At 58.7% G+C, this 10,885-nt stretch overlaps 5 protein-coding genes across 5 annotated transcripts in view; 3 read left to right on the top strand and 2 right to left on the bottom strand.

The window, feature by feature from the left end:
- Nucleotides 1-314: 314 nt before the first annotated feature.
- L226DRAFT_527548 (uncharacterized protein) lies at nucleotides 315-1,095 on the top strand (the record flags this gene model as incomplete). The annotated part of the gene is made up of 5 exons (XM_067679131.1): nucleotides 315-531; nucleotides 585-658; nucleotides 719-782; nucleotides 840-901; nucleotides 970-1,095. The coding sequence occupies 5 exons, from the start codon at nucleotides 315-317 to the stop codon at nucleotides 1,093-1,095; spliced, it is 543 nt and encodes a 180-aa protein (XP_067528531.1).
- Nucleotides 1,096-1,479: 384 nt separating this feature from the next.
- On the top strand, nucleotides 1,480-2,907 carry L226DRAFT_385429 (uncharacterized protein). The gene is made up of 3 exons (XM_067674424.1): nucleotides 1,480-1,763; nucleotides 1,835-2,110; nucleotides 2,179-2,907. Exons 1-3 carry the CDS (start codon nucleotides 1,608-1,610, stop codon nucleotides 2,575-2,577), a joined length of 831 nt encoding a protein of 276 aa, XP_067528530.1. The 5' UTR covers nucleotides 1,480-1,607; the 3' UTR covers nucleotides 2,578-2,907.
- A 226-nt stretch (nucleotides 2,908-3,133) lies between these two features.
- L226DRAFT_385371 (uncharacterized protein) lies at nucleotides 3,134-5,570 on the bottom strand. The gene is made up of 8 exons (XM_067674423.1): nucleotides 5,367-5,570; nucleotides 4,884-5,309; nucleotides 4,468-4,812; nucleotides 4,350-4,412; nucleotides 4,011-4,262; nucleotides 3,825-3,953; nucleotides 3,585-3,769; nucleotides 3,134-3,519 (listed from the first exon to the last, which is right to left on the bottom strand). The coding sequence occupies exons 2-8, from the start codon at nucleotides 5,289-5,291 to the stop codon at nucleotides 3,189-3,191; spliced, it is 1,713 nt and encodes a 570-aa protein (XP_067528529.1). The 5' UTR covers nucleotides 5,292-5,309; nucleotides 5,367-5,570; the 3' UTR covers nucleotides 3,134-3,188.
- Nucleotides 5,571-5,888: 318 nt separating this feature from the next.
- On the bottom strand, nucleotides 5,889-7,264 carry L226DRAFT_474140 (DUF887-domain-containing protein; the record flags this gene model as incomplete). The annotated part of the gene is made up of 7 exons (XM_067676562.1): nucleotides 5,889-6,018; nucleotides 6,256-6,471; nucleotides 6,521-6,547; nucleotides 6,606-6,652; nucleotides 6,707-6,806; nucleotides 6,860-7,014; nucleotides 7,049-7,264. The coding sequence occupies 7 exons, from the start codon at nucleotides 7,262-7,264 to the stop codon at nucleotides 5,889-5,891; spliced, it is 891 nt and encodes a 296-aa protein (XP_067528528.1).
- A 563-nt stretch (nucleotides 7,265-7,827) lies between these two features.
- The window catches only part of L226DRAFT_555675 (uncharacterized protein), a gene marked incomplete at its 3' end in the record, with an annotated part of 5,069 nt that continues 2,011 nt past the window's right edge, over nucleotides 7,828-10,885 (top strand). Inside the window, exons 1-4 of the mRNA XM_067683072.1 lie at nucleotides 7,828-8,413; nucleotides 8,576-8,736; nucleotides 8,788-9,580; nucleotides 9,643-9,937. Coding sequence (XP_067528527.1) covers nucleotides 7,996-8,413; nucleotides 8,576-8,736; nucleotides 8,788-9,580; nucleotides 9,643-9,937 — 1,667 coding nt within the window. The 5' untranslated portion in view covers nucleotides 7,828-7,995. The remainder of the gene's footprint in view (nucleotides 8,414-8,575; nucleotides 8,737-8,787; nucleotides 9,581-9,642; nucleotides 9,938-10,885) is intronic.

Raw genomic sequence — 10,885 nt, 5'->3', positions numbered from 1 at the left:
TACCCCGTTCAGTGATTATTCGTAAAGATGGTGTACGCCCTCGGTTTACCAACCCGCTGCCTTACCCCATGGAGGGTCGGGCGGTGGCAGCGGCCACGGTGGCGCGCGTTCTGGCACTTCCTGGGACCCCCTTACTGTACTCTCTGCTACCGCACTTACTCGTACCTCCCTCCCAGCATCAGCTCTACCCCTCTGGGCGTCCCCGGGCGTCCGAGGGTCACTGTTCCTTTTAGATTTCACTACCGGATGCGCTACGTAGGTTGTACATGTCTGTATTGTGTCCGACATGGGGCTCGGCCCTAACGGGACAATAAATGGATTTGAAGAAGAAGAAGAAGGCTGTCCAACTGGCGAAGAGCTACGGTGCGACTGTGTACGCTTGCGACTTCAAGCCTGAGGCTCGGGAACTGGCCTTGTCTCTGGGCGCAGAGCAGGTTTTCGACCATGCTGAACTCACCGCGGCCACGGCCGACACTGCCGAGAACCCATTCACGGTGGACATCGCCATTGACTTCGTGGTCGACGCTCAGTGTGAGTGCATCACACACTCGGTGCCTGATGTTCACTGAATGTTCCATGTCTAGCCTTCAGCCTGACCTCCAACGCCGTGAAGAGAGTTGGAGGTGACCTCAGCAACTCGGGAGGCGTTGTTGTGCTGGTAGGTTGGAGTTTGAAAAACGAGAAGACGCAATGACACTGATATCGCAATGCCTTCCAGGTTGGTATCTCAAGTGCTCAGCTCACCATCACGCCTATTGTGTATATCACATGGCATATCAATGGTAAGGATCCTGTCGCTTTGGGCAGATAATCTGCTAATGATGCGAACGGGACACCAGTGAAGACCTCTGTGTACGGAACTATTGACGACCTGAAGGCAGCTCTGGACCTCCTCGCCCGGGTATGTCGTCGTGACCTTGGAGTCCTCGCTCTCCAATTCTATACTCATGACCTTGCATCGTTTCAAAGGGTGTTATCAAGCCCGTAGTCTCTACAGATTCCCTGGACAATATTAACAAGGTCCTCGACGCCTTGAAGGCCAATGAAGTCACCGGCAGGAAGATCATTTTGCCCAACTCGGGTGTGGCCAACTGAATTGGACCTACTGCAAGCATCCCGGACCTTATTTTGTGTCCCTGTGAGAGCCGTGAAGTTTGTACTATTGACTTCGTACCCTTGAGACTTCCAGGCGGCATTCCATGTGCGCTGAATTAATATTACCTTCTCGATGAGCGTCACGGTCACGGAATCATTCACCTGCAAATGCGCGATTATCCAGCGAAACATAGCGGGTAATCATATTATCAATCATTCTTGAAGTATGGAGAGGATGTCGTGCTATTTGTGAGTTACCGTCAAAGTTCAAACGTTCACAGATGAATCAACGCCAAGTCGTGAACCACAACGAGCCATATTCGAACACCGTCACGGGCAGCTTTCATGGACCACACCATTCGCGATCAATCTGATGCAAATCTCGCGTACCTCCTCGATAGCCACCCCGACGGCGTCGCATACACCGGCGGCGCTTCCTTGTCGGAACATGTTCTGAAGTCCCTCACAAATCCTCCTCGAACCCCAACGGCAGCTGTCGCCTTATCCCTGTCATGTCTTACCAGTGGCAGCTACAGCATTTCCGCGCCGCCTACGCGGAACTTAAGCAACGTGTCTACAGTGTCGTCCTGGGTCCTCAGGCAGGCAATCCCACTGACCTACTTCGGGTTCGCGCTCTGGCTGTCGATTTGCGCGCGGCCGCCGCCCGTGTACGTTGACCTACGCATGCTCTCGCCCCTCACATATGCATGCACACCTCGCTCACCCATTCTTCCTGCAGCATCTCAACGTGATCCCCATGGACGAGTATGTCATCCTCCAAGACAGCATCGAGCGCATCGTTTTCGACCTAGATGATGTTTGGCACGAGTCCCAGTCCATCGACCCGCCGCTCTCCGCCGCCCCTCATGTCACACTCCAGCTACAGCATTTCCGCGCCGCATACCAGGCACTTACGCAACGCGTCTATGCCATCCTGGACGCTCAAGCAGACGATGACGCTGTCCTACTTCAAGTTCGCACTCTGGCTCTCGATTTGCGCGACGCCGCCGCCCGTGTACGTTGACCTCCGCCCCGTCACTTATGACCCTCTGGCCCCTCTCGCGCTCACCCAGTTTCTCACAGTATCGCGACGTGTTCTCCGCGGATGAATATCTCACTCTCGAAGACAGCATCGAGCGCATGGTCTTCGACCTAGATGATGCTGGCCATGAGCCCGAGTTCATCGACCAACCTGAGCCTCCAGTCATCCAGGACGTCAAGTCCGGTCGGCGCGGACGCCCCTGGAAGCTCATCGACCGCGACTTCTTGGAACACGCGCTGCAGACGGAAAGTCCTGCCCACGTCGCCAGGCTCCTCAACTGCTCATCTCGCACTGTGCGCCGTGAGGCCCTGCGCTACGGCCTTGTCGCTCCCGGGGCGCGGTCCGTGCTGCGTACGGTTATTCATGAGGACGGTACGACCAGCCGCATACGCACCTATGTCTCTGCCCCAAGTGAAGACCTCGGTGTATGGAACTGTTGACACGGACGACCGGGAGGCATCCTTGGACCTCGACGCTTTGAAGGGCAGTGAAGGAAGATCATCATGCCCAACGTCCAACTGGCTGCGAGAACTATAATCCTAGACTTGTTCACCCTCTAGAGCCGCGTGAATACAATGCGTCTCATAAGGTGTAGCCCCTCGAGGGCGATAAGTAAGGATTCTGAAAACAGCCAAAAAGACTCCGTGTGTAAAGACAGCAGGGCGAACGCGTCGATTAGTCAACGTTCAACTTCGACATGCAGCCTGACGAAGAGCGTCCTCTGACAGACCGGACAACACATCTTCGTCGAGAGCTCCTGTACGATACACCTGAAAGTTCATGAGCACACATCATCCGAAACTGTGAAAACAGGCTGAGGCAGAGTCAGATACACACCTGTGGCAGAATATATGCCCACAAATGGTCGCCACGGGCACAACGCACGGATCCCGAAGACACGACCTGCAGTGGAAGGAGGCCCGGCCCGATGCTGTGTTTGATCCTTTATTGGTGTGTCTCGGGCTCTGTGCTGCATTCGAGCGGTAGGAGTTGGCTGCCACTGATCGTGTGCGCCCGTTCAAGGACCTCGAGGCAACACCCTATATCCATATCATCGAGCCAATATCAACGCCTTCCACATGATATACAGTAATGCACTATCGACACTCACCGGCGGATCTCTCATAGCTTCATGGGCCCGGGGTCGAGTCTCTGAGTCAGGGTTCTTGTTCGGTAGGCCGCGAGGCTGCTCGCGAACTTCCGACTGAGGAGGCGTATCCGGTCGATGCTGCTCTCCTTGAAGGACGTTATGCGCCTTCTCTGCGGCCTGTACCAATGATGAACCCTGCGAGGGTGCGGTGTAGAAGGACGACGGCACATTCGATGTCGATGTCGATGTCGATGTGGTAGCGGTAGTCGAGACCGCGGCCGACGGCGTAGGACTGCAGTTCGGAGTCGCATGAGCAAACACCCACATGGCGTTGCATAAACAGGAAGCGAGACTTACCTTGGCACGCGCACGCGCTGAGGCTTTCGCGTGTCCGGGACTGCGGGCGTGGTGGGGGTGATCGAGGATACGTCGGACAGTTCAGTAGATATGCCCGTGCTGCTGTCTGCGGTAGTTCTATCCTCAAGACGGCTTGCGTCCGAGGAATCCACCGCCGCCGCCGCCGCGGGAGAGGATGTACTCTCCTGAGGAGACGAGGGTCAGATATCGACAGCAGTGAGATGTTCAGAGACGACAAACCGGGGTAGACTCCACGCGCTGCTCTGGCAATGTATGCTTGGCCTGGGCGGTATCCTCTGTCGTGCCTTGATCGTTCGAAGCGCGGCTTGCCACGGCGGTCGATCCCGGAGGAGGGCATCTCGCTCTGTGCTGAAGACCACGGGACCCGTCAATACCCTCATCGCACCTCCACCTTCGCAAGCTTACCGTCGCCCAAGGGCCTATGGAGGCGAAACCGAGGCCGCAATCCCGGCAGGTCGGGTGGAGGGGAGACACGTCGTAATGCGTCTGCAACTCCTCCGCGCTCGCGAACGCGAGGTTGCACTTCACACATTGGTTCTCCTTCGGACCGGGCGGCGCGAGCACCGGATGGAACGGATGGTATTGTCCGAGTCCGAATTGCACACTGCCCACCTTCGATGCCTCGCTGACTGCTCCCGACGATCCGGAGGAACGCGGCTGTCGGTATCTCGGTGGTTAGCCTACCTCACAAAGAGCACCCGAGGCAAAATGAACCAGTTGTGAGTGCGAGACTCTGCTGCTCACCTCGGCGAGTCCGGCGCCTTGAGTAGATGGTCCAGCACTGGGCGGTCTGAGATGGTGTTGTGACTTGTGCAGGAATACAGAGTAAGACGTATGTATCAGCCTGCTCCTAGACACTCACAGCGGACGCCAAGGGAGTAGTGGGAGGGTGGAATGGGAGGGCGGCACTGACATTGACACCGCCGGGACCGCCAGGATAAGCGGCCGATGTCGACGTCGATTCAGGATAGTGACCCGTGGACCTGGCATGCTCTTTCGTACTCTTGAGCGTGCCGAGTTGGATCAGGCACACGGTGCAGAAGTACATCGGTTTGTGTACGTGTCCCGTCTCCTGCGCGTGCTTCTGAAGCACTCCAACGTTCTTGCATACCAATTTGCACTGGTTGCATCGCACTGGGTTCGGGCTGATCTGCATCTTGGGCACCGCACTCGCTTGAGCGGATCCTGATATGGTTATGTTCGCATGCTACGTTCCATGCACACGCCGGGAGACTCGTCGTCAGCCTTCGTCGTTACAAATGAGACGCGGTAACCTACACCAGCGAGCGAGTTTCCGGTTGCGGGAGCCATAGGCTCGTCGTCCGACGCCTCGGAATCGTGGGCAGCACCATTGGCAGCAGTGCTTGTAGATGCAACACCGACTCGGAGTCCGACCGCCACAGACGAGGAGGGCACCTCAGCATACGTCGTCGGCGCGGTCTGGACGTGTCCTGTAACCTTGATGTGTGCCTGCCTCTCCTGCCTCTCCATGAACGTCATCGAGCAGACGGTGCACCACAAGCAGGGCTCGTATGCGTGGCCCATACGAGCGGCATGCTCCGCGCATATAACCTTTTTCTTGAAAATCAGTCTGCATTGGTTGCATCTGGCAAACTTGGGGCCCTTTGTCTTGGACTCGAAGACCGTGGCATCCGCATTGGCCTTCGCCCTCGCCTTCTTAGCCATCTGTCGCACGAGGGTAACCTAGACAGTGGCAGTCCTGTGAGTCCAATGCGAGCGGGTCACCAGTGGAGGGAGTACCCAAGACAGGTCGCTGGCAACGGTGGACAACAGGCAGGATGTGGCATGTTCCTCAGGCCGTGCATGTGAGTAAGTGCCAAAGAAAAGCGCTGGAGAAGTTCATAAACACACACAACCATGCTCGCAGCCTCGAAGTCAAGCTGCGAAGCCGGGGCACCGGCCCGAAGGAACCGAGTCGCTACGCGCCACCACGGTGAACCACGCGTCATGCTTGCACCACGGGCACAGGCAAACCAACGGAACAACATCATTAGACCGTTGAACTCCTCCTCCAAGTACAACGGCAGCACAGAAGCATGGGTCAGCAGCAGTAGTAAGACAGCAATTAGCCCACAAAAATTATCTAACTAGTGATTAGTCGTAAACGCGTGAACACCCGGCGACTCGCGAGCCCAGTCCAGTACCCAGGGGTCCCTCGTTCCTCCTTCCAGTGCCAGTGCCACCACCGCCAGAGCACGGTGGCACACGCATTCCATGTCACAGTTGTCGTTCATCCACATATCCACCTGCAGGCTGCAGCGTTCACGCGGCAGGAGCGTTGCCAGTGGCAGAGAGGGCGGATGCCGCATCGCTCGCGCCTTCCGCGGCCGCGCGCAGGGGCCTTGCCTCATTGTCGAAACGCTTGCGCACTGCGAAGATCATCTTGTAGAACCTGTTTAAGCGTGAAACGAGGAAGTCAGCATCTGCTCAGTTCTGCAACACGCGTCTGGGTCCCCACAACCCCGACGATAGGATGGGAACCGCAACACCTCCAAGCGCCCATACAACATGAAAGTGAGATGATCGGGGCTTCCGATAGCGCATAACCAGCGGGGCTGCGGTGGCGCTGATCACGAACAGTAGTATGGGGTAATACCCAGGCAGGAGGAGGTAGAGACGCGAGACTCACCAAATAATGTTGAGCGAGTTGAGCGTGAGGTTCCCCAGCGCGAAACAAAGGAGGTATACCACCGAGAGCTCGTTACGGGCGCCATAGAGCGCTTTCATGAAGTTAAAGGTGAGGTACCACCCGTACACGATGCGCACGGAGAAGAAGGTCGAGAGGAGGATAACGCCGTTGACCCATTGTGCCTTGCTGCCCGTGTAACCCGTCTTGTCTAGGAAACTATGTGGACATGAGTATCATGTACGTAAGACGCGCACGGTGTACGAACCGGTGGATGTTCAGGAAGATGGTGCTCCTGCACGCGCTGCGGTAAGCGGACGAGTCACAAGCACAGAGCGTACACGTGCACGTACAATTCCCAAGTCAGGAAGCGGGGCGCGAAGTACCCGAGGAAGGGCCGCTGATACCGCCGCGATGAGTCAAGCGAGTTTGGGCGAGGGAGGAGGGTACGCACGAAGGTCATCATGTATAGCGTGAAGCACGACGCGCCATGGATGAGGAAGCCGAGGTCGTCAAAGTTGATCGCAGCGTCAAGAGTGTCCCAGAGGAAGTAGCTTTGGTAGTGCTGGCTGAGGACCTGGAGGAAAGAGCCAGAGGAAGTGCTCACCCGCATGCTACTGCGACGGTCGTGCCGACGCGGTCATCCCATCCCCAGAGCTTATCGGCCTCGAGAGTCTCGGAACCAAAACAGCTCACCGCGAGAGAGAGGACGACGAAGACGTGTAGTAACGAGACCATCTGGATGTTCCTGGCAAACGACCACTTAACTCAAGACACGCTGTCTCCTGGATACGACACACCATTGGTTCACTGCGCGCGGCGTACGAAGCTTACCGTAGCTTATGGGGAAGATGCGCGCGCTGAAGAAGGGCGAGATGTACAAGTGCATCGCCGTGAACGCAAGGAAGGCATAGAAGAGGGTCGGGAAGTGCTCCGGGAGATGCGGGAGGCGCAGGAGGCGGGCTACAGGGCGAGCGACGGCGACGAGGAAGTCGCTAAAGGGGAGGGCCATGACGGCGTGTGGCTGAGGATCGGGAGGGGGCGCAGGGACATACATGGCGCTTTATTTTGGACGGGCTGGCGTCTAGGATGAGAAAGGAGACTGAGGAGGGAATGCTGGGGATAGACTCGGACGTAAAGGAGCCGCGGTCGGACAAGTGGGTACGTGGGCAAGAACGAACGTGCTCGCGTTCGCAGCGTGTATTGCCTCCGGGTCCTGCGCGTTCACAAGTCAGACCACTTCAGTCAGTTCCATGCAGGCTGTCCGCTGTTAGTGCAGACACACTCACCTCAAGAAGGGCTGCGTTCAAGAGACAGGGGGTCCTCGTGGCGGTCTCCTCCGAACCCTACCGCGACCGCAAAATCGAGCGTTGCTACCGCGCGGTGCCAGAGGGTATATCCGCGGACGCGGTCACGTGCATTCGGCCGAAACGGGTTGGACTGCATGCACCCCCGTCGCTCAGCTCCGGATAGAGCGTGATGAAACGTACGGCACTCGAAGATGCGCAATCGTCGGCTGTCGTCCGAGCTCGCTGCCGCGGGTGACGAAGGCGTCGAAGCCGGCGGTGACGAAGACCTCAGGCACCTCACGCGGCACTATTGACGCCGACCGAAGACGCGTCGTCTGCGGCCTGGCCGCGGTCCGCTATATGCCACCGCCGTCAGTGTGCACGACACTCCTAATCCCTCCTCTTCCTCCCCGCTCTTGCTCGACACTCACCTGAAGCTTTCAATCGGACAAACATGCCTCTCGTGCTCCCAACGATTGAGCAGATCGAGGACTACCTCGAGAGCGTCGAAGAGCTCATCGTCTCCTCTCTTTCCGCCGCAACCCCCGACCTCCCCAAGGTCTCCGAGACCATCAACCGACTCTGGCAAGATGTCCTGCGACACAGTCCTCAGGCCGTACCTTCCAGCTTGAAGGGCCTCGGGGCCTTCGAGGTTCCACCCCCGCCGCCGCCTCCACCGCCTCCGAAGGGGTTCTGGGAAAGCACTGCTGATTGGGTCGCTGATCATCCGTGGACCACTGCAGGAATCAGCGTCGGCTTCGTGGGTGCAGGTCTCCTGGTTGGATATGCCCATCCGCGGCTGAGGCATAGGACGAGAATTGGGGCGAGGAAGCATGCCGCCGCTGCAAATACGGAGAGGAGGCAGGTCATCGGTGAGTGCTTACCGCGATTTCGGACCCGTCTGCCTCGTGGGGGAGTGGAAGAGGAGGTAGACATAGAGTTTGAAGCCAAGGGCTTGGATGACCGCATCTGGCAGACGGGACGGGTTCTTGGCGTGAATCTCGCATGTGTGCTAACCGTCCTCTATCATATAGTCGTGCTCGGCGGAGACTCTCCACTTGGCCTTCCCCTCATCCTTGATCTCGAGAAGAAGGGCTACATCGTGATCACCAGTGTCGCTACACCCGAAGCTGTCGACGAGATCGAGAGCAAGGCTCATGGTTACGTCCGCGTCCTCGTTCTCGACCCTACGGAGGTACGTCCCATCATGCCTGTATTGCAGACATTGTGCTAACGCACCCCCTAGCCTGAGATGGTTCCCTTCTTCCTGCGCTCCCTCGCCTCTACCATGTCTCGCCGCTTCCCATTGACCGCTGCCGGCGACCCGCACGCGGCACCAACGACCCATCTCTTCGTTCAATCCGTCATCTCACTTCTCACCCTCCCTTCATCTACCACCGTTCCTCCGCCTGCGCCTCTAGAGCACCTCAATCTGCGTGGGACGTACCAGGACTATCTCCAGGCGACGCACATCGTGCCCCTCCAGGTCCTGCAAGCTCTCCTTCCCCTACTTCGGTCGTCCCCTGCCCGTGCACGCGACGCTCTCTCCAGCGGCGCAGGGCAACAAAGCATAGTTGTCTGTCTCCCAGCCACTGATGCACGCGTCGGTCTCCCCTTCGGCAGTGCACAGGCCATGAGTGCCGCTGCGACGCTCCGGGGTGTCGAGGTCCTCCGTCGGGAGATCCGTGCGGCGTCCTCTTCTGGGACCACCGGGACTGCAGAGGCTATGCGAAACATTCGAGTCGTCGTGGTCGACGTTGGTGCTGTCGGAGAAGCTGTCACGACCCCTGTAAGCGACGCAGCGCTCAAGTCGGTCGACCAGTGGACTCCCGCGGAGCAGGCTGCGTATGGCCCGGCATTCGGATCGCTGCTCGAGCATGGCACCAGGCGGGAGCCGAGCGACGTGTCTGTCTTTGTGGATACCGTCGTGGACGTCGTAAGCAATGGGCGGAAGAGCGGGCGAGCGTGCAGGTCCCACCCTGCGATTGGGAGGCTACGCCAGTTCGTGCGTGGGGACCGGATCGCTGTAGGAGCTGGAGGTACGTCTTCTCTTCGAGGCTGCTTCATACATGATGCATGATGCTAATAGGGACATGCGCAGCGCACACCTACGCTTTCGCCTCGTACCTTCCGCCGCTTCTGCTCGACGCACTCTTGAACATCCCATACTTCCTCGCTTCCATCCGCAATGCACTGCTGCCCGTCCCGCCTCGCGTTATCCTCCCTCCGCGTGTCGCTGCTGCGGCCCAACCACCCCCACCACCGCCTGCCTCCGTTGTTACCGCCGCGGCCGCGGAGAAGCAGCCGGAGCCGACCTCCGGCACGGACAGCGAGCACGAGCACTCGGAGACTGGAAGCGAGGCGGACGTGGAGAGCAACTCGGGCGTGGGCGAGTCGTGGGTGAGCCTGAAGACTCGGCCTTCGGAGGCGGCCGTGTGAATGGGGAGGTTGGGCTGTCGATGGAACCCCGGGAGGTGTAAGTTATGCGTGCACCAGATCTCACTCGTTTGTAGCGAAGGGTCTCTTTCTCTCTTGTACATTGTGTAACAACCACGTGTAACACCATCTACTAAACGTACATGTAGGATATAAAACTGCGCACGAATGCTATCCGTTCCACCCCTCATTGCATCCATCCAGAAGCGCTTCGCAGGTTGTCGTCACCAGTCCTTACGTTTGCCCTTCCCCTTGCCTTCGTGATACCATTCTTTATCCTCATCCTCCTCGTCCTCACCCTCCTCGTCCTCACCCTTGTCCTCTCGCATCTTCCCCTTCCCCTTCTGCACCCCCTTCTTCAGCTTCCGAGCAGCTCTCACAACTCCCAACGCGCTGCTGTACCGTCGCCGCGCAGAGCACGCCCTCGCCTCCTGCACGCGTTTAGCAGCGTCATCCCAAGCATAGCCGTTCCACCGCTCCACGTCCTTCCTGACCATCTTCAACCTAAAATGCGCACCCAAGAGCCTCTCCAAGTCCCGCCGCGCCTCCTCGCCCAAGCGCGTCCACCTCCGGTACTCCTCCGCGAGCGGCGCGCCCCGGCCCATGGGGTGGTCCCGCCACTCGATGATGCGGTTGCCCAGGTCCCGGATGCGGTCGAGCGTGGCGTCGTCGAGGCGGAGGCCGTGCGCGCGGCGCATGACGGTCTGCCGCTTGGTGTAGTCGGTGAGCGCGGCGTCGAGCTTGAAGAACGAGGTGTTGTCGGCGGCTTTGGCGGCGGCGGAGGCGTGCGCGGCGTGGATGGCCGAGGCGAGCGAGAGGGATGTTGGGTCGCGCGTGCGGAGGTAGTAGGAGACGCGGGAGGGGGTGATGCTGTGGATCGGGAACGGGTTAGTGGTCACTTTTGGGGG

This window comes from Lentinus tigrinus (assembly GCF_003813185.1).
Source record: "Lentinus tigrinus ALCF2SS1-7 unplaced genomic scaffold L226scaffold_81, whole genome shotgun sequence".
NCBI classification, from domain to species: Eukaryota; Fungi; Basidiomycota; class Agaricomycetes; order Polyporales; family Polyporaceae; genus Lentinus; species Lentinus tigrinus.
The sequence above is the reverse complement of the archived record's forward strand: the minus strand, read 5'-3'. Positions and strand labels throughout refer to the sequence as shown.